Source organism: Pseudophryne corroboree, chromosome 4 (genome assembly GCF_028390025.1).
Source record: "Pseudophryne corroboree isolate aPseCor3 chromosome 4, aPseCor3.hap2, whole genome shotgun sequence".
NCBI lineage: Eukaryota > Metazoa > Chordata > Amphibia > Anura > Myobatrachidae > Pseudophryne > Pseudophryne corroboree.
The window spans coordinates 324,186,628-324,207,690 of record NC_086447.1 but is presented as its reverse complement, the minus strand read 5'-3'; the positions used below and the strand labels follow the sequence as shown (position 1 = coordinate 324,207,690).

Genomic DNA, 21,063 nt, shown 5'->3' with positions numbered 1-21,063 from the left:
CCATGTTTAGCTTTATTCAAAACCTCATGATCAAGTGAACGAATAAAAGTTTTAATTGTTGCATTAGAGGATACAGAATCAAAAGATCACTTTTCACAAAATTGTTTTAAACAAATCGGAGTCTTAGAGGCAGCTTTCTTTATTGGCTGCTGATTTTTGTTAAAAAAATTCCTTAATTTCAGTTGCCTGTGCAGATTGAACTTTTCAATGTGCCTCTTAAATTGGTCGAATGGATTGGACGAAACAAACGATAATCCTTTCTTAAGGAGACTAATCTCACTATTTGATAAAGTATATCAGGAAAGTTTAAAAATAATTTCCTCTGGGGGAGGGGAGGTTTTTTTTTGCCACGTTTTTCTCCTTTTATTCTGTCCCCCTTGTCTATTATTGTGCCTTGTGCCGTGTGGACCCAAATGCGAGGAGTTACCTCTAAAGGGCCTGTTGGATGTCTTCTGGAAGTCGGTCTAGAGGTTTCTACATCACTGGTGTTACTGAAAGTTTCCTGTGATGAATCCATATCAACTTGTGATTTAGAATACTTCCTTCTAAAAATATTTTTTTTCTTTCTAAATTCAGATTGACCACCAATGAGCCAACGATAGACCTGATGTCTTTCATAATCCATCTCCACATTTTGGAGTTTTACCTTTTTAAATTTAATCAGGTCTCTTTTGTATGCACTCACTTGGCTAGCAAGCTTTTCAATCCAATTTTAGTGTCCACATCAGCTTGTAAAGCTGGTAAATGTATAGCTTCAAATTTTTCAATTTTGTCTGTGACCAAAAGGAGTTCCTTCGTGGATTGTTCTATCACAAGTAATAAAAGGTCATAAGAACATTTATAAAGGAATGCGATCCATTTTTTGCAAAATCCCGGGTCATGACAACCAGTTGTTAGGCAATTCCTAATTCGGAACCCTCTAGGGATTTTTTAGATTTAAAATAATCACTTAAAGAAATACCATGAAGTTTAAAGTGAATCTCCTTCTTTTTTAGACACACCCAATCACGATAAATCATTTCACTAGACATTGATTCAGCCTGATCATCAAGAGCTTCTTTATAAAGAATTTAATCTGCCTCAGACTCCGAAAATGTAAATGCATCCCCAATGGGGTAATTAGATGGATTAAAATATAATTCTTCATCAATTAATGATTCTGCCATCATAAAAAAATTTCAACAAACAATATAGAAGAATCACTAGCAGCACAGTTTTTAAAGCAGCATAACGAAATCTCATAAAGTGCAAAAAGGAGCTTTTCGGTAAACAGCCACTTGTGCAAAAAAATTGTAGAAGTGCAAATAGTGCTTCCAAAAAAGTGCTCAGTATAAAAAGACTCAAAACACAGTCATCCAGTGAAGATAACAGAAGTCAATATAATAATCCCAATATATGGGAAAAGGTCCCTTGACAGAGTCTTTTCTCCATGCAAGAAAAAGCTCAAATAAATATAACCAAAGGTCTGGCACTTTTATTACTCACTAAACTTGACCTGGTGCCATCACAGTCATTTTACCATAAATCCTCCAGCGGTTCGGCACTCAGGGCATAATAATCTCACACAGACAGCATGTGGCAGTTTATCAACGTTTCAGTTTATGACAACTGTTTTCAAGATACCAACATAGTATAACTGCTCAATCATGTCTTAGCAATTGATAGGAGACAGTGGTTTGTCCGGAAAGCAAAGATTAATCAAAACACTAGACTCCCATGGGTAACTCAATATACAACATTATGACCCATGATCCATAATGCGTCTAATAATTTTTGGACATTGATTATTTCTGATACAGATTTGGGATTAACAAATTCATCTTTAATGCCATGTTATTCCAGAGGCAGAAACCTGCGGGATATACTTGTCAAAACTAATTTCAATTCAAAAACATTGACAACACCAAAACATTTTTTTATTGGCTAAACAGTGTGGATGTTTTAGATGTGCATGCATAACTTGCAGGTATCTGATTACTGGAAATAAATTTAATCACCCACATACGGGAAAACAATTCAAGAGCCGACATCATCTCACTTGCAACAGTAGTTTTGTGATCTATCAGCTGATTTGCCCCTGTGGTTTAACGAATAAAGGAAAAACTCAATGTAAGTTAAAGAGCGAATGGCAACTCATCGCCATCCTATAAGTACAGCATTAGTAAACGGGTTTAGTGACCAACCGGTCACCCGACATTTTTTGGAAAATAGGCACCCGTTAGCATCTTTACGATATAGGATGATCGACCACATCCCACAATATAGTCGGAGTGGAGATCGAGGGAAAGCCCTTTAAAAAGAGAAGCCCAATGGATTTTTAATTCGATGTGATACAGCCTAGGGGCTTAAATTAGTTTATTTCCTTTGCATGCTTTATGTAATGCATTTGTCTATATTTGACTGTGGCTGATAGACGTGATGCAGATTACAGATCCCTCTGGGTGCATCGTGTTTGTAAGCTAAGGTTCTACACACTGCAGTGTTGACATATGCTGTCTTTCTATGCAATTGATTATAATGTATATTCAGATGCTTTAAATTGATTAGGTGACCTTATATAATGCTGGTATGCGATCGATGCTGATCTGAATATGTCTAATGGAATTTGATATAATTGATGTTTTCATTAACAGCAATAATAACATTATAAATTTAGGGCATGTTGCTACAGTTCTGATGATGTTCATCTGGATGTATTTACAGTGTTACTTTTGTAAATTGTTACTTGGTGCTGGTTGTTGTGGTTACACACAAGCGGTGTGCAGCGGTCCGCAAGGTCTGATGACGTCCCTGGGAATGGGAGAAGCATGATGATGTCATCCGATCGCGTCCCAGCCAGGGCGCGGCAGGAATCCTGAGTCACTGAGTGAAGGTTATGGGGTAATATAAGGTGAGCATTTATATTATGTTGGTATCTTAAAAACAGTTGTCATAAACTGAAACGTTGATAAGCTGCCACATGTTGTCTGTGTGAGATTATTGTGCCCTGAGTGCCGCACCACTGGAGGATCTATATATATTTATTCATGAAAACAGATTTGAGAGATTAAATTCTGATTGTGAAACAGATAGGGAAGTTTTTTTAGACCACAGGAACCTATGGAGGGGCAAAGATCGAGAGGGCCAGAAAGAGGGAGACAGACTAAGCACACCGGGGGGTATGAAAAGGAGGTGGGCAGAAAAAGAGGTAGAAGAGCTGCCAAAAAGAGAGGCCAAAGTCAGAAACTTTCATTAGAAAATGTAGATTTAGTCCTTTTTAACATCTCAAAGGTTGAACTAAGTACAGTAGGAAAGAAGGTGCTTAAGAAAGGTTTACAATATGCCCCAGCTTGTGATCCAAATACATTTAATTTATATATTGATTTGGATCTATACATGAGAAATCTGACCATGAAACGCCATTTTCTAAGACAATCAGATGCACTGGTGAGGAATTGGGAGAATAGAGATGAAAATGAAAGATCTCAGTCAGGAATTAAACCTAAATCTACGTACTTTCCAGTCAAGTCAAAGGGCCCTTATGTTGAATTATTTTCAAAAATGGTTAAAAAGGATCTAAAAACAATTAAGTAACCACAAAAAATTAAAATCTGACAAAAAAAAACATGAAGCCTTGAAAGGGTTAGCAGAGAATTAAGACATAGTCATTAAAAATGCTGATAAGGGGGGGTCTTGTTATTATGGACAGGGAATATTACAAAAAAGAAACTTATAATTTATTATTGGATGAGAAATCCTAATTAAACTTAAAAAAGATCCAACAAGTTTATTCCTGGGGGAACTAGAAACCTTGTTAAATGAAGGTTTGAAGAACAGATGTATTACCAAAGAGGAATATAATTATCTTTGTAATAAAAATACTAGAACTGCAACCTTTTATCACTTACTGAAAATGCATAGAAATTTGTCCCACCCCCCTGGACTCCCGATAATTAGAGAAACTGGGTCCCTTACGTTTAGACTGTCTGAGTATATTGAAGTTTTTCTTAAGAAATATGTGGTTAATATAGATTCATATATTCAAGATTCTACAAAACTTTACAGATAGTTAATGGTGTACAGTGGCAAAAACATTACAAATGGTGTTCTCTTGATGTACAATCTTTGTACACTGCAATCCCACATAAAAAAGCGATAGAGGCAGTGAGGAAAACCCTTTACACTGATCCCGAGATGGAAGAAAATATGGTGGACTTTTTATGTAGATGTCTAGAATTTGTACTGAAATATAACTATTTTACGTTCCTTGATGAGTGGTTTATACAGATATGCGGAGTATATGTGCCCCGAGATTGGGCAATTTATATATGGGCCAATGGGAACAGGAGACACTTATTGGAGATATGAGGAAACATCTCGTCAGATTTAAAAGGTATATAGATGATTTATTGGTTATATGGGAAAGTGATGAATCAGAGTTTGAGAGTTTTATGAAAAGATTAATGAGAATGTTTATAAATTTAAATTTACCCACACTATTGATGGAGATAAAATAGTATTTCTAGATCTGATGCTTGATTCAGAAAATAGTATTTCTAGATCTGATGCTTGATTCATAACACTTTCTCCAAACAGGGGTAATTGAAACATCTACACACTTTAAAGAGGTTGATAGCAATAGCTACTTGAAGTTTGATAGCTGCCATCTTTCAAGATGGAAGGAGAATATTCCATTATCACAGTTTACAAGACTAAGGAGGATTTGCTCTAAGATAGAAAAGTATGAAGAGCATGCCCATATCTACAGTGTGTTGAGAGGTTTAATAAGCGAGGATATTCTACAAGTCTAGTAGAAAGAGCTAAAAACAAAGCAAAAAAAAAATATGGATGAGCTGCTAGTCTATTGAGCTGCTAGTCTATAAAGAAAAAAAGAAATGGGGGGGATGACAATTCGCAAATAATTTGCCGCTTTAGTACTCAATATAACAGCTCCGAGAAAGAGATTGAAAAATCATGAAGGAAAAACTGGCATATTTTACAAATGGACCCAATACTGGGCCAGCATCTCCCTAATAAGCCTACTATTATTTATAGGAAAGTGAAGATCATCAAAACTATGATATCTAAAAGTTGCTTGGAGAAAGTAGCTGAAGCAAACATAACAAAAAAAAACAGGTACAGTATTATGAAATACTAAAGTATTTTTCCATGTGGCTCTTGTAAGTTATGTCCACAAGGAGAGAAATGGGCTAATAGAAGGAATTAACATTAATAGGTGGGAAGGAATAACAGGGGGCACAGGGGTGAGTGAGGGGATAACTGGGGACAGTATAACAGGGGGCACACAGGGCAGCAGCTGGCAGTACATGTTAATTCCTTGTTACAGTGCAGGTGGAGCAGACTTCATCATCATTGTGCAGCCTGCCTTCCTATTATTTGGGATGAATCCGCTGAACTGAGAATATAGAGGATTGTGTAGAGTACATCATTTGAGGAAATAACTCTGCATGCGGTTTTTATATATACAGGTTGAGTATCCCATATCCAAATATTCCGAAATACGGAATATTCCGAAATACAGACTTTTTTGAGTGAGAGTGAGATAGTGAAATCTTTGTTTTCTGATGGCTCAATGTACACAAACTTTGTTTAACACACAAAGTTATTAAAAATATTGTATTAAATGACCTTCAGGCTGTGTGTATAAGGTGTATATGAAACATAAATGAATTGTGTGAATGTAGACACATTTTGTTTAATGCACAAATTTATAAAAAATATTGGCTAAAATAACCTTCAGGCTGTGTGTATAATGTGTATATGAAACATAAATGCTTTCTGTGCTTAGACTTAGGTCCCATCGCCATGATATCTCATTATGGTATGCGATTATTCCAAAATACGGAAAAATCCGATATCCAAAATACCTCTGGTCCCAAGCATTTTGGATAAGGGATATTCAACCTGTATAAAGGTACGCATGTGATTGCTTGCGTGGCGCATCTCCTATGACAACAGTGTTACACTATGCAATATTCTTCCTTATTTTGAGATTGAGAATCCATGCTGGGATTATATCTATTGAGGAGATATTTCTACTTACGGTTTCATATTTATGGAGACTAAGAAGTTATACTGAAAAGAGCTATACCTCAAAAAGGCCCTGTCCTGTTTTATGCAAGATTATTATTATTATTATTATTATTATTATTATTATTATTATTATTAGGTACACAATCAACTGTTTCTCTTACTGGACACTTTTTTGTAACTAAATTACACTATTTTCGTGCCTTCTTGTTGTTTTTATCCCGATATTGGATACGTGTTGTGGAAGCTGTTTCAGTAAAGATCTGACTACAGTCTTATGACATTAGGAGAATCTGGTACACGGGTATCACCTATATTATGTATGTGTGTTGCCATTGAATCCAAAGATACTACACTAATAGTTCATAGTAGTTGTGATTTATAAGCACTTTAGTATTGACAGAAGAAAGAACATAACGTTATAAGGTTAGGTTTAATATTCTGTGGTTTGACAAAGGCGTTTATCCATAGATTTCCAATGGCGATAGTAATAAATGTTATACAAGCCTTGTTTTGCAATAATTACTATTGTCATTTGAAATCCACTGGTTGAAGCTGCCGATGATCGTCGTCTTTGACAAACCGACGCACAGTAAATCTGCCCCTATGCCTCGGTTGCTCCTGTTAGATAACACTGTGTGCACATTTGTACAAATCTGAGTACTAATCAATTTTTGTTATGTGCGTAGAAGATAAACAACTTTCAAGGATTGCACATTCCCATTAGTGACCTGTTTATTTAAATTGATACTGGAGTTTGCATCGTGAGGATTGGGTAACATCTGTCATCACAGTTTATTGACCATTCTCTTTTCAAACAGTGTTTTTTTGCCTTTTGTCCTTTTTTTATTGACTGGCAATCACATGTTCACAGACTGCTAAGCAGTCCCTGCTAGTCAGGGGGATCACTTGCAGCAATGAAACTAATGCTCATTCCGTTCCTGTGCTTATATTGTTTCTTAGGTTCTGCAAACCTTGCTCCAATTACTGATGCAGATTGTGATGACCCCAATACCTTTGAGGTAGTAGGTGAGGTGCTCAAGTCCTTCAATGATGCAAAAGAAGATGGAAACCAGTTTAGCCTGCACAGAGTCACAGATGCCAAGATACAGGTAGGAGATGTTTCTCTGTTGAGAAATGATATGTTGTGTACAGTACTAATAAATGTGGAATATATTGATATATAGTATACCTGGTCACATTACTAAAGTGTGCATATTTTTTCCAAGAAAGAAAGAAAGAGCACTGTTAAATACTGCACTGTAGTTAGGCGTATGTTTTACTTATATCAATACAAAGAAGAGAAAAGAAATCTGAGGATAGACAGAGTAATGCACTCTGCTAACATACAGTACATACAGTATCTTGCCATCTGGTCACATGACCCAATAATTTGATTGACCAGGTTAGATTCGCATGTGGGCAAATGTTAAACTGATGTAAGGAAAACTTACTTAAAATATATATGTATATATGTAAATTATATTAACTGATAATGATATGATTATGTAACTTTAGAACTTTAGAATAATGTTAAGTAGGCATTCACGTAGTAGGCATTCAGCAGTTTGTTAGATACTCTATAGATTAGATACTATATAGATTTCATGCTTCATGTAGGTTTCACAGAAGTGTGTGTTCCCTGTTCTATGTACTGTTTCCAGTGGCAAATGCAGGATTTCCAGGGGGGGTTTACATATATATATATATATATATATATATATATAGCAACGGAATGAGCTGGTACTCGTGGAGACTTAATTAAACAGGCAAACTACAGTTTGATGCCAACGTTTCAGGGTATGACCCCTTTTATAAAAGGGGTCATACCCTGAAACGTTGGCATCAAACTGTAGTTTGCCTGTTTAATTAAGTCTCCACGAGTGCCAGCTCATTCTGTTGCTATATACTGATTCCAGAGGGCAGGGCACCGGAGCATTTTTGACTTACATTGTGCAACTCGAGTGCCGAACCTCTCTTTGCTATATATATATATATATATATATATATATATATATATACAAACAGAAAGTTCAGCACTCACCAAAGCAAGCTCACTTATTTTCACAACATCAATAAACAAATGATGGGGGTTTAGTTAGTGAATTGGCCAATGCACGGAAGCCTGCAAACCGCTCGCCAAGGTACCCCATCTTCATGCAGGTCCTACACTATCACAGAGTCTCAAAAATTAAAACCTAGCAACTGTATCACATAATATAACTGCAAATATGCCCACTTGGTTTACTGTGTATCTGCCAAATACTCCATGGCTTTTAAAGGTGCACTAGTCACCTGACACTGGCTGATAAATTACTAAAGAACAGCTGACTCAGGTTTAAGATAATTGGGCTTGCATAGGGGTGCATGAACAAAGCTTGTGGCCACAGTTAATATGAGTTAACTAAAGATTAACCCTACAATATACCAACAAATATAAAACCACAGCACTCACCACCCCAGAAGCGGGGTGCAGTGTCTGCACTCACCACTCATAGGGTGGGGTGCATGTAGCCCATGGCCACCTACTTAAAAATATACAAACAGAAAGTTCAGCACTCACCAAAGCAAGCTCACTTATTTTCACAACATCAATAAACAAATGATGGGGGTTTAGTTAGTGAATTGGCCAATGCACGGAAGCCTGCAAACCGCTCGCCAAGGTACCCCATCTTCATGCAGGTCCTACACTATCACAGAGTCTCAAAAATTAAAACCTAGCAACTGTATCACATAATATAACTGCAAATATGCCCACTTGGTTTACTGTGTATCTGCCAAATACTCCATGGCTTTTAAAGGTGCACTAGTCACCTGACACTGGCTGATAAATTACTAAAGAACAGCTGACTCAGGTTTAAGATAATTGGGCTTGCATAGGGGTGCATGAACAAAGCTTGTGGCCACAGTTAATATGAGTTAACTAAAGATTAACCCTACAATATACCAACAAATATAAAACCACAGCACTCACCACCCCATAAGCGGGGTGCAGTGTCTGCACTCACCACTCATAGGGTGGGGTGCATGTAGCCCATGGCCACCTACTTAAAAATATACAAACAGAAAGTTCAGCACTCACCAAAGCAAGCTCACTTATTTTCACAACATCAATAAACAAATGATGGGGGTTTAGTTAGTGAATTGGCCAATGCACGGAAGCCTGCAAACCGCTCGCCAAGGTACCCCATCTTCATGCAGGTCCTACACTATCACAGAGTCTCAAAAATTAAAACCTAGCAACTGTATCACATAATATAACTGCAAATATGCCCACTTGGTTTACTGTGTATCTGCCAAATACTCCATGGCTTTTAAAGGTGCACTAGTCACCGCACACTGGCTGATAAATTACTAAAGAACAGCTGACTCAGGTTTAAGATAATTGGGCTTGCATAGGGGTGCATGAACAAAGCTTGTGGCCACAGTTAATATGAGTTAACCAAAGATCACGCGGTAGAATAAATTAGTCACAACAAGCAGGTAACTGCAACATTCTAATGTTTTATTGCATCATCAGGTGCTGAATGACGATGCAGTAAAGCAGTGAAACGTTGCAGTTACCCGCTTGTTGTGACTAATTTATTCCACCGTGTGCAGCCATACTGTATCGCAGTTTGTGGTCTCTGTGCTAAGAGTTCCTGCGGAGGGTACAGACAGTATTACAAGGTTACAAGGTTTACAGATGTGCTGCCCCCACTCTTGGAGGTGTGTGTTGTGTGTATTTGTGTGTGTGTGTGTGTGTGTGTGTGTGTGTGTGTGTGTGTGTGTGTGTGTGTGTGACATTCAAAGAGGTCAGGTGGCAAATTAAATAATATATATATGTATATATATAAATATATATATATTATTTATATGTACATATATATATTTATATATGTGTGTTTGTATGACAAAATACACAGAAACAGACTGCACATACACTCCACAGACAAACATACATAACACACCACTGACCACACACATACTGTACATTTAATTAAACAAACATATACTGTACATTGTACTGCACACATACGTATCCGGGGTTGCAGAGGAGGGACACTGCCAGCCGCTGGAATTGTAAGGACATACGGAATTGCTGTGCTGTGCATGCGCAGCAGCTCCCAGTATCTGCATATCTGCAGTTCACTAGGCAAAGAGCTTTGCCGGCAATAGATCCCTGGTCGCAGCTTTTTTTTTTTTTAAATGGAGACACAGCTGTCTCCGTTTCTAAAATAAGGAATTCAGTCCATCAGGGGGGGTTTCTGGCTATCCAGAAACCCCCCCTGTGTGCGCTACTGGTTTCTCTTCAATTTATGTGTAAGCAAGTTTACATGGGTAAGATGAGGATGTACTGTACAGTAGCAAATTATAAAATGTAACAGCAAAAAAAAAAAACTGTTCAAGGGAGTTTAAACCACTGAGGGGTCTTTTTATTGGTATCTGGATGATAGATATACACTGTCTAGTTAGACAGTCAATAGGTCAACACTATATGGTTGACATGCAATCGGTTGACAGGTACAAATGGTCGATAGGTACAAAAGGTTGACAGCTGAGAGGTGGACAGTGCTTAAGGTCAACAGGTTCAAAAGGTTGACATGATAATAGTTAATAAATGTTTTTTAGGTTTTTAACATGCTTTCCCAACATTTGCCTAGTTTACTATACACATCGGCTAAGATTGGGAATAGTAACCTGCCTAAAGCGTGGCGAGTGAACCGAGCCTGTGAGAGTCTACGTTTCTACTGAAGGTCATCAAAGAACATGAAATTTACAAGATATAAAAAATATATCGGTCATTTTTGTGTCGACCATCGTTATGTTGATATTTTAACCCAGTCAACCTTTAACACTTGTGGAGATTGGCTTTTCTATTATGCGTGCAATGTGGGCACATAGGCCCCTGTGTCCAGGGTGGTCCCATACTTCACGCATGTTGTTTAAATATTTACCTTTCCCAAGACCCATGATGGGCGCTGCAGCCATAGCAGCCGCGGCAAAAATCAAACCCAAAGTGGCCATGGCGCATGCACGGTACAAAATTTGTCTCCAAACCATGGTGGTCGCCATGTTTCCGGAGACCTGTGCATTCACAGTAGACCGTCACAATGCCGGAGCCTACAGCACCATGGAGAGGAGGGGCCCCACCTGGAGTCTGCACATGGGCCCCCTCCTCTCTTAAAATGCCCCTGCTTGTGAACTTTAACCACTGTCGATCTTTAATCTGTCGACATGATGCATATTGACCATATGGCGTCGGCCTGGCTGTCTAGACAGTGTAGATCTTCTATACCACACCCTATTCATTATCAATTAATTTCTACGAAAATAGATTGAAATTAACATTTTCATCTACTTTTGTAGAAATTAAGAATCAGGGACATTCATTAATAAATTAATACAGGATATATCATGGACATTTCCTGCTTACCTTTCCCATACACTGGAATAGGGATGTAAATTAATCAAGCTCCGAAAACACAGCATTTTCGGTACTTGACAGTGGGAACCTATGCCATCTTCAGATAGTGGGGGTAATTCCAAGTAGATCGCAGCAGGAATTCTGTTAGCAATTGGGCAAAACCATGTGCACTGCAGGGGAGGCAGATATAACATGTGCAGAGAGAGTTAGATTTGGGTGTGGTGTGTTCAATCTGCAATCTAATTTGCAGTGTAAAAATAAAGCAGCCAGTATTTACCCTGCACAGAAACAAAATAACCCACCCAAATCTAACTCTCTCTGCAAATGTTATATCTGCTACACCTGTAGTGCACATGGTTTTGCCCAACTGCTAAAAAAATTTCCTCCTGCGATCAACTTGGAATTACCCCCAATGTTGTTTACCGGATGCAAGGTACTGGTACTATACATCGGGTTAACTGAACCTGGGGATAGCTGATATTCAGATCAGCTGTCCCCACACTGGCACAATGTTGAATTGCTGTGATGTTTTAGTATCCACCGCTAATAGTGACAGCGAGCTGGATAATAAATTATCACTACCGAGTGGCAGTGCTTGATGAATACAGTCCTCCAAGAAAGAACAATGCCGGACACAACGGGTGTGTGTATCATTGGGTCGACCTGAAAAAGATTGACAGAGTCTATGATAACCTCAAATGGTCAAATTGGGAAAAGGTCGACAAGAGACACAAGGTTGACACTGAAAAGGTCAACACAGGGAAAGATCAACATGAGTTTTTGTTGGTGTTGTTTAGTCCGTAAAATGTCCGGGAACCCCAATTAGTGCACTGCGTCCCTTTCCTGCTGGCAAGGTGGCTCACTCCTCTACCGCTGAACTCGGCACAGGTTACTATTCCCAATTGTAGTCCACATGGATGGTATGAAAGAATGAAAAAGTTGAAAATGAAAACAAATTGTAAAAAAATCATGTCGACCATATGCTGTGTAGACCTTTGCCAAGTCGACTCTGTCAATGTCGAGCTTTTGACCATGTTGACATAATGCATTTCGACCAATAGTGGTAAACCTATTGACTGTCGACCTTAGTACTGTAAACCTATCACCCAGACACCGAACACAACAGCTAAGCGAATGATCAAACTACTCTAGGCCGAATAGAGCATCCAATAAGATGCTGTCCCTACAAAACGTTTCAGTGCAGAGAAAGAGACTAGTGATCACTGTACTTCCTGGATGCACACACATATCTTTGTGAAAGGTGTGAGGAGAGGTGCTACCAGGGAGACATCTGGAGATTACTCTCCGCCCAGGGCTTCCCCATTGACAGAACAAGTTACCACCATCTGATGAGATCCATCCTTGAAAAGCTTAGCTGTTAGGACTTGGTGCATACTGTAGGACATCTTTGCAGTTCACATAGCAAGAGCTTTTTTGAACAAAATTTGATTTACAGTATTTAAACTGTGAGTCTGAAATGCTTGACACTGTATATGGTACAGTCAGTGATATAACTATAGCTATAACAGCTCATGTGACTGGTTCAGTATATATAGTCAAAGTCACAATGTCAACATTCAGCATGTCAATGTGGTTGTTACTGTATGTCGACTTTGTTAGCATGTCAAAATACTAGTTTTCTTCTTATTCTGTCCCTAACCCTCATGGCAGTCCTAACTAGCAACCAGAGACCATATTCATCCTGTTCTAGCCACTAGAGAGGATGTCCTCATTGTGTACAAGATACCAGAAAGGGATCTTTACCTTAGGCTCGTGTGCAGAGAAGGGCATTCACTGCATACAAGCCACCAGAAAGATGTCTTTGTTTTACTGTACTGTATACTAACCACCATGCTTGCCACCAGACAGAAGTCTTCACGTCATTCTATACTAGCCACAAGAAAGGTGTCTTCACAGTAAACTTACCAACATAAAGAGATCTACAGTTTACTGTACTGTAGGTCCATATATATTTGGACACTGACACAGTCTTCATAATTTTGCCTCTCTACTGCACCACATTTGAATTGAAATTAACAATGGAGGTGAAATTGAAGTGCAGACTTTTAGCTTTAATTCAAGTGGTTGAACAAAAATATAGACTGAAACGTTTAGGAATTGCAACCATTTTTATATACAGTCCCTTATTTTCAGGGGCACAAATGTAATTAGACCAATTAACATAATCATAAATAAAATGTTAATTTTTAATACTTTGACCAGAATTCTTTGAAGGCAAGGACTGCCTGAAGTGTGGAACCCGTGGACTTGAGCAAATGCTGAGTTTCCTCCTTTGTTATGCTTTGTCAGGCCTTTACTGCCGCTGTCTTCAGTTGTTGTTTGTTACTGTCTGCCTTTAGCTATGTCTTCAGAACTTACCCATCTGCTTCTGTCTTCTGTCACATCATCAATAAACACTAGTGATCCAGTGCCATTGGAAACCATGCATGCCCATGCCATCACATTGCTTCCACTGTGCTTTACAGATGATGTAGCTTGCTTTGGGTCATGAGTCTGAGCCATTCCAAGCCTTTCTCCAAATTTTTTTCCCCCCACCATTCTGGTACAGATTGATCTAATTTTCATCTGTCCACAGAAAAGAAGCTGATCACTGTTGTTCATGTTGTGGCTAGAGCTCAGTGTAGGGGTGCCAAGATAAAGACAAAAACACTGAATGAGTGTCACTAAAGGCCCATACTGTACACACTGGGCGATTTTGAGCTTAAAGCAGGTCACTTTTGGTGTGTTGAGTTGCTTTCAGCTCAAAGCCGCCCAGTGTGTATGAACAAGCGATGAGCGGTGAGCACTGATGCGCGCTCCCGCTTCATTGCTGGCGGCCGCCGTTCATCTACTGGTATAACCAGTAGATGAACGGCGGGGTGAGCGGCTTTCCATAGCGTCCTGCTATGGAAAGCCGCTCACCCTCGCTGACATCGCTGGGCAGGGGGGAAAGCGCTCAGTGTGTATGCACTGAGCGCTTTTCAGCCCAGCGATGTCAGAGATCATCGCTGTGCATACACACTGGGCAAAAATGCCCAGTGTGTAAGCACCTTAAGGGGTTTATGTACTAAGTCTTGGAGAGAGATAAAGTGGACGGACATAAAGTCAAAGGAGCTGGTTGGTTGGTACTTTATCTCTCACCACTTTATCTCTCCCCAATGTTTAGTAAATAGGCCCCTATGCCACACATTCAATGGGAGATGTACAGTATCAAACCTTGTACTGCCAGCCCCCTACATTGAGTACCCTGATCTGTACAGCATTGCATACATTTGGGATGGGTAAATAAAAGCCAATAACAATAACAATATTAACTCAATAACAATTAAGTTCACTTCATAATAAGGCCAACTGTATCTATCAAATCGCCGTAAGTTAATTATTTATCCATAATTGTTGATTATTGTAAACATACTGTACATGGTCATGCTGCTGTTGTTCTCTGGGCTACTTAATATATGTGATCTAACTCCTATTGTCAAATATTACTAGATCTCCCCTGCCTAATATTGGGGGTCATTCCGAGTTGATCGCTAGCTGCCGTTGTTCGCAGCGCAACGATGAGGCTAAAAATTGACATTTCTGCACATGCGTATGCACCGCAATGCGCACGCGCGACGTACAGGTACAAAGTCCTTTGTGGTTTTGCACAGGTTCTAGCGAAGCTTTCAGTCGCACGGCACAGCACAGGAAGATTGACATGAAGTGGGTGTTTCTGGGTGTCAACCCACCGTTTTTTGGGAGTGCTTAGAAAAACGCAGGCTTTGTCGGGGAAAACGCAGGCGTGGATGGGCGAACATTGGGCGGGTGTGTGTCGTCAAAAGCCATCGTCAACGCACACGAAGAGTAACTGCAGGGCTGGTCTTGTTTTGCAAAAAAAAGATTTTGCAGGCGCTCTGCTGCTCAAGCGTTCACACTTCTGCAAAGCGAAAATACACTCCCCGGTGGGCGGCAGCAAAAACTGCTAGCAAGCGAACAACTCGGAATGACCCCCATTATGTCCTACCATGTGCATAATGACCAAGTTACATAATATGAAGGTTTTGCATCAGTGGCTAAGCCTAGCACAATTTAATTAATGTATTTTCACTACTTATTGGATTCAGCATGAAAATGACATCCAAACACATTATTTTGTGACTTTTGAAACCAAAGAAAACATGTGCGCAGTGAAGAGTGGCATACCTTGGGAAAGATGTTCCTTCAAGACATATCAAGCAGTAAGTCTTAATAGTTTCATTCCGTTTTAACTCTCTTGCATATGCAATTTTATAATTATAATTAAATAAATGACAAAACAAAAACACCTTTATTATGTGTGATGCATTGCAACAGGTTATGCAGTGGTTGGCGATTATTTCAGCTGGTAGGCCATTGAACTAGTTTAACTAAAGAGGTTCTGTTAAGTAAAGAGATGTACGCATATAAAATTTGATGCAAAGGAACAAAAACAAAGGGGATAGAGAGACACAAGCAGTTGGAACGACAAGCAGGTATGGAGGGGAAGAAGGTGTCGGGGAGGGTTGGGCAGAGAAGATACAAGACAGATGACTGATAGTACCTTGTGGGCCATTCTGGGCTTCGAGCAGATGTATTCCTCTTATCATTTCCTTTACTGTCCTATTACTGTTAATTTACTATCCTGTGCACCACGCTGTCCCAGCAAAAGAGTAAGTTATTCACATTAAGATGGGGGCCGGGAGGTGGGGCCACATATGTGCACAGCAGCAGGCTGTGATTATGACTGCATAGTAAATGGCTGCATGCTGGCACACAATGGGGGTAATTCAGAGTTGATCGCAGCAGCAAATTTGTTAGCAGTTGGATTTGGGTGGATTATTTTGTTTCTGTGCAGGGTAAATACTGGCTGCTTTATTTTTACACTGCAATTTAGATTTCAGTTTGAACACACCCCACCCAAATCTAACTCTCTCTGCACATGTTATATCTGCCCCCCCCCCCCCCACCGCAGTGCACATGGTTTTTCCCAACTGCTAACAAATTTGATGCTGAATCATTCCGAGTTGATTGTAGCTGTGCAAAATTTTGCACAGCTACGATCTTCTTCCCGCATGTCAGTCCGGCCCCCCTCGCAGAAGTGCAAAGGCATCGCACAGCGGCGATGCCTGTGCACTTCAGGAGTAACTCCCGGCCAGCGCAGCTTTAGCGAGCTGGCCGGGAGCTACACCTCGCTTCCTGGCCCGCAGCGGCTGCGTATGACGTCACGCATCCGCTGCGGCCCGCCCCCGTTCGGTCCGGCCACGCCTGCGTTGGCGGGACCGCACCTACGAAACAGCGGCCAAACGCCGCTGATACGCCCCCTCCCGCCCATCGATCGCCTCTGCCTGTCAATCAGGCAGAGGTGATCGCTGTCCTGCCACGGCCGTCGGCCGTGCCGCGTGCACAAAGGCGCCGGTGCATGCGCAGCAGGGACCCGTTCGCTCTGCTGCGTGAAAACGCAGCGAGCAAACGGGTCTGAATGACCCCCAATGGCAACAGGCATCACACAAGCCCAATTGCTTAGCGGTCTGCATACGATCCTTGAGTCATATTTTGCCTGCTCCTGGGTTGTAGACAGAGAATGATTTGATGCAAATGACTAAAGTTCATGATGCATCTCAGACAGTAGTGCAAGTACAGTGATCCTGGCCAGTATGGCACACCATTAAGACATTGGTATATTTAGAACTATTATAGTAATAATAAATACAAGCATGTAAAGCTATTATATCTATATTTTATATATTTAGTAGCCAGCCTACTAGACTTAAAATTATGCCGGGATAAGAGTTGCATTGGCTTCACTTACTATTGTAATGTTATTCTTTGATGTCATTTTATTTGTTTTATATCATGCAAACATTATCAGTAAGTTGAAATATTACATTCATGTTAAAATGGTATAAGTACGGATGGGTTTAGAACCAGCGTGTGATATGTGAAGACCAAAGGACTGTACTACAATTTCCAAATATGTACAAAATTGTAATTTTAGCTTCAAATTTGACCAACGTATATCGGGCCTAATTCAGACCACCTTACTATCGATCAGTCTGCAATCTAATCGCGGAAACATCGGGAGGCGGCCTCACACACACATATGCAGCAATCTGTGTTCATCTCTCAATAACCCCCTTTGTGTGATAGTAAAGTGACATGGTTTTCACAGAGTGAAAGTCTTATGATCTGTCCCACTGAAGATGTAGAGTAGACTCTAGCTATGGATAGATGTATTGCAAGAAGGAGAATAACAGCTTGTCTTTGTAGTTATTATTTATTATTATTATTATTCTTTATTTATATGGCGCCACAAGGGTTCCGCAGCGCCCAATTACAGAGTACATAAACAAATAATCAAAACGGGAAAACAGCAACGTACAATTGAAGACAATACAGGACAAGTACAGGGTAAATAAACATAGCTATATCAGCAGATGACCCTGAAATAAGTATCAGGTGGCAGAAGACTGCTGGATTTGGTGCAGTTGAAGATTGTTAAAGTAAGAAAAAGGGTAAGTACCTGAGGGAAGAGGGCTCTATTCGTGAGAGCTTACATTCTAAAGGGATGGGGTAGACAGACAGGGATGACACAGACGGGGTACATAGAGAGCGTGGAACAGAGGGTTAGGATGACATTTGGCTGGGTTTGGTAAAGGAGTGGGTCTTGAGAGCCCATTTGAAGTTTTGTAGAGAGGTGGAGAGTCTGAGGGGGAGAGGTAGGGAATTCCAGAGAAATGGAGCAGCACATGAAAAATATTGGAGGTAGGAGTGGGACGAAGTAACCAGTAGGCAGGAGAGTTGGTATGCATTAGCAGAGCGAAGAGGACAGGTGGGAGTGTAAAGGGAGATAAGGTCAGAGATGTAGATGGGAGAGGAGTGGGTGAGGACTTTGTAAGTGAGTGTGAGAAGCTTGAAATGGATTCTGAAAGGGAAGGGGAGCCAGTGAAGGTCTTGAAAGAGAAGAGAGGTGGACGTAGTGTGTTTGGTGAGGAAAATGAGCCGGCCAGCAGCATTGAGGATAGATTGGAGTGGAGAGTGGTATTTGTCAGGAATGCCAGTCAGGAGGAAATTACAGTAGTCCAGTCTGGAGATGACCAGTGAGTGGATGAGGGTTTTAGTAGCGTCCTGGATGAGAAAGGGTCTGATCCTGGAAATATTTTTTAGATGAAAACGACAGGTTTGTGAGAGGTGCTGAATGTGTGGTTTAAAGGAGAGGGAGGAGTCAAGGATTACTCCCAGACAGCGCACTTGGGGGCTAGAGGAGATAGTAGTGTCATCAATAGATAATGAGATTGAGGGAGGTGAGGTTATGCTGGAGGGAGGGAAGATGATCAGCTCAGTCTTAGACATGTTAAGTTTAAGAAAGCACTGGGACAACCAAACAAAGATAGCAGAGAGACGTTTGGAGATTTGAGTGAGGAGAGCAGGGGAGAGGTCTGGAGAGTAAAGATACAAACGCAGCATAGAGATCAAGAAGAATAAGTAGAGAGTAGTGGCCCTTAGATTTAGCAGCATGGAGGTCACTGCAGACTTTTGTAAGGGCAGTTTCAGTGGAGTGGAGAGGACGGACGCCAGACTAAAATGGGTCAAGCAGTGAGTGTGAGGAAAGAAAGGAAGAAAGGCGGTTGTAGACAATACGCTTAAGGAGCTTGGAGGCAAAATGGAGAAGAGAGATGGGTCGGTAGTTGGAGAGAGTGTTTGGATCAAGGGTAGGTTTTTTAAGATTAGGAGAGATCAGTGCATGCCTGAAGGCAGAGGGGACAGTGCCTGATGAGAGGGAGAGATTGAGAAGGTGGGAAAGATGGGAACAGGCAGGAGGATAGAGGTAGCGGAGGAGGTGGGAGGGGAGATAGGGTCAAGTGGGGAGGTGGTGAGGGCAGAGGAACAAATGAGGTTCATGACTTCCTCACCAGATGCATGGGAGAAAGATGTCAGAGTTGGTGGGAGGGGTGGTAAGGGATGGGAGGAGGCTGGTTGCTGATGGTCTGGTGTGATGTGATGTCCTGATGTATGGAGTCAATTTTGGATGTGAAGTAAGTGGCAAATTCAAGAGCAGAGAGTGAGGAGGGGAGGGTAGGTGGAGGTGGGCAGAGGAGTGAGTTGTGAGTGACAAAGAGGTGCCGGAGGTTGGAAGACTGGGAGGAGATGAGGTTCTTGAAGTATGACTGTTTAGCAAGAGAAAGGGCAGCACTGAAGGATGAGAAGATAAGTTTGAAATGGAGGAAGTCTGCCTTAGGTACTGCTGAGCGACACTGGAGGAAATCATGCTCTGAGTATTTTTGCAGATATCTGGTGCATTTGGTGTGCCAGGGTTGAGGTGTTCCTTTGCGATTGTGAATACAGGTACACCACCGATTTTCCGGCAACCGATGATCCGGAACCTCTTTTAATCCGGACAATTTTGATTTGTCCGGATTAAAGGGGGTTAGGGACATCCTTTAATCCGGAACATTTTCTGCGCATGGGCGTAACACGCAATACGCGCAAGTGTCAGTGGGTACAGCTTCCACGGACACTGCAGGTGACACAGCAAGCATCAGTGGGGCTGTTATGGTGTCCAAGGTCACAGCAAGTACCGCACATGGGCGGAACACACAGCCTGAGCCTGATACCTGTTTTGCTTATAAACAGTTTTGCATACACTACTGTGTTTATTCATTAATTAATATTATACTGTAGCATATATTTTACTATTTATTGCTTTAGAAATGTTCTGAAGGTGCAAAATTAGTTTCCACCGTTAATCCGGCAAAATCGATAATCCGGCACGGCACTGGAACCGAGGATGCCGGAAAATCGGTGGTGTACCTGTAGTTGTTGGTCGAGCAACAGAGTCAAGAGCAGAAGTAAGGGATGCATTGTATATGGAAGTGGCTTGTTCAGGGCATGAGAGAGAGAGAATCGGAGAGAGAAGTGAGTCAAACAGGGAGGAAAGGAATGTGTTGTCAATAGCATCAATGTTATGCTTAATGATGGTAGCCTTAGGAGGTAGAGATGGGGAAACAGAGAGAGTTAGGTTAAAGCAGAGCAGGTGGTGGTCAGAGAGGGGAAATGGGGAGTTGGAAAAATCAGAACTATCACAATGGTGAGTGAAGACCAAATCCAGTGAGCTCCCATTCACATGGGAGGGTGAGGAGGTCCACTGGGAGAGACCAAGTGAAGAGGTGAGGTTAAGGAGTTTAGAGTCAGGGGATTGTGTGAGGATATCGATAGGGATGTTGAAATCACCTAGGATAATGGAGGGAATGTCAGAAGAGAGGAAGTAAGGAAGCCAGGAAGCAAAGTTGTCGATGAATTTGGAGGCAATGCCAGGGGGTGGTAAATGACGGCTACTCTAAGATGGACTGGTTGGAAGAGGCATATAGCATGGACCTCAGGTCAGGGTGTGTGTGTGAATGCGAGGCCCCCAGCAGAGAGAGCAGCAGGAGAAGTCATGTCAGAGGGAGTAATCCAGGTTTCAGTAATGGCTAGTAGGTGCAGAGAGTTGGAAATGAAAAAGTCATGAGTGGGGACCAGTTTGTTACAAACAGATCTGGCATTCCAGAGGGCACAGGATAGAGGGTGTGAGTTTGTGGGAGAGATGTGAATGAGGTTATTAGGGTTGCTGTAGCGATGAGGTGAGATTA

At 41.0% G+C, this 21,063-nt stretch overlaps 1 protein-coding gene across 1 annotated transcript in view; it reads left to right on the top strand.

Annotated features, from left to right (window-relative positions):
- The first annotated feature begins 6,872 nt into the window (after positions 1 to 6,872).
- LOC134909466 (T-kininogen 2-like) overlaps positions 6,873 to 21,063 on the top strand; it is a 79,131-nt gene continuing 64,940 nt past the window's right edge. Inside the window, exons 1-2 of the mRNA XM_063916356.1 lie at positions 6,873 to 7,142; positions 15,544 to 15,657. Coding sequence (XP_063772426.1) covers positions 6,948 to 7,142; positions 15,544 to 15,657 — 309 coding nt within the window. The 5' untranslated portion in view covers positions 6,873 to 6,947. The remainder of the gene's footprint in view (positions 7,143 to 15,543; positions 15,658 to 21,063) is intronic.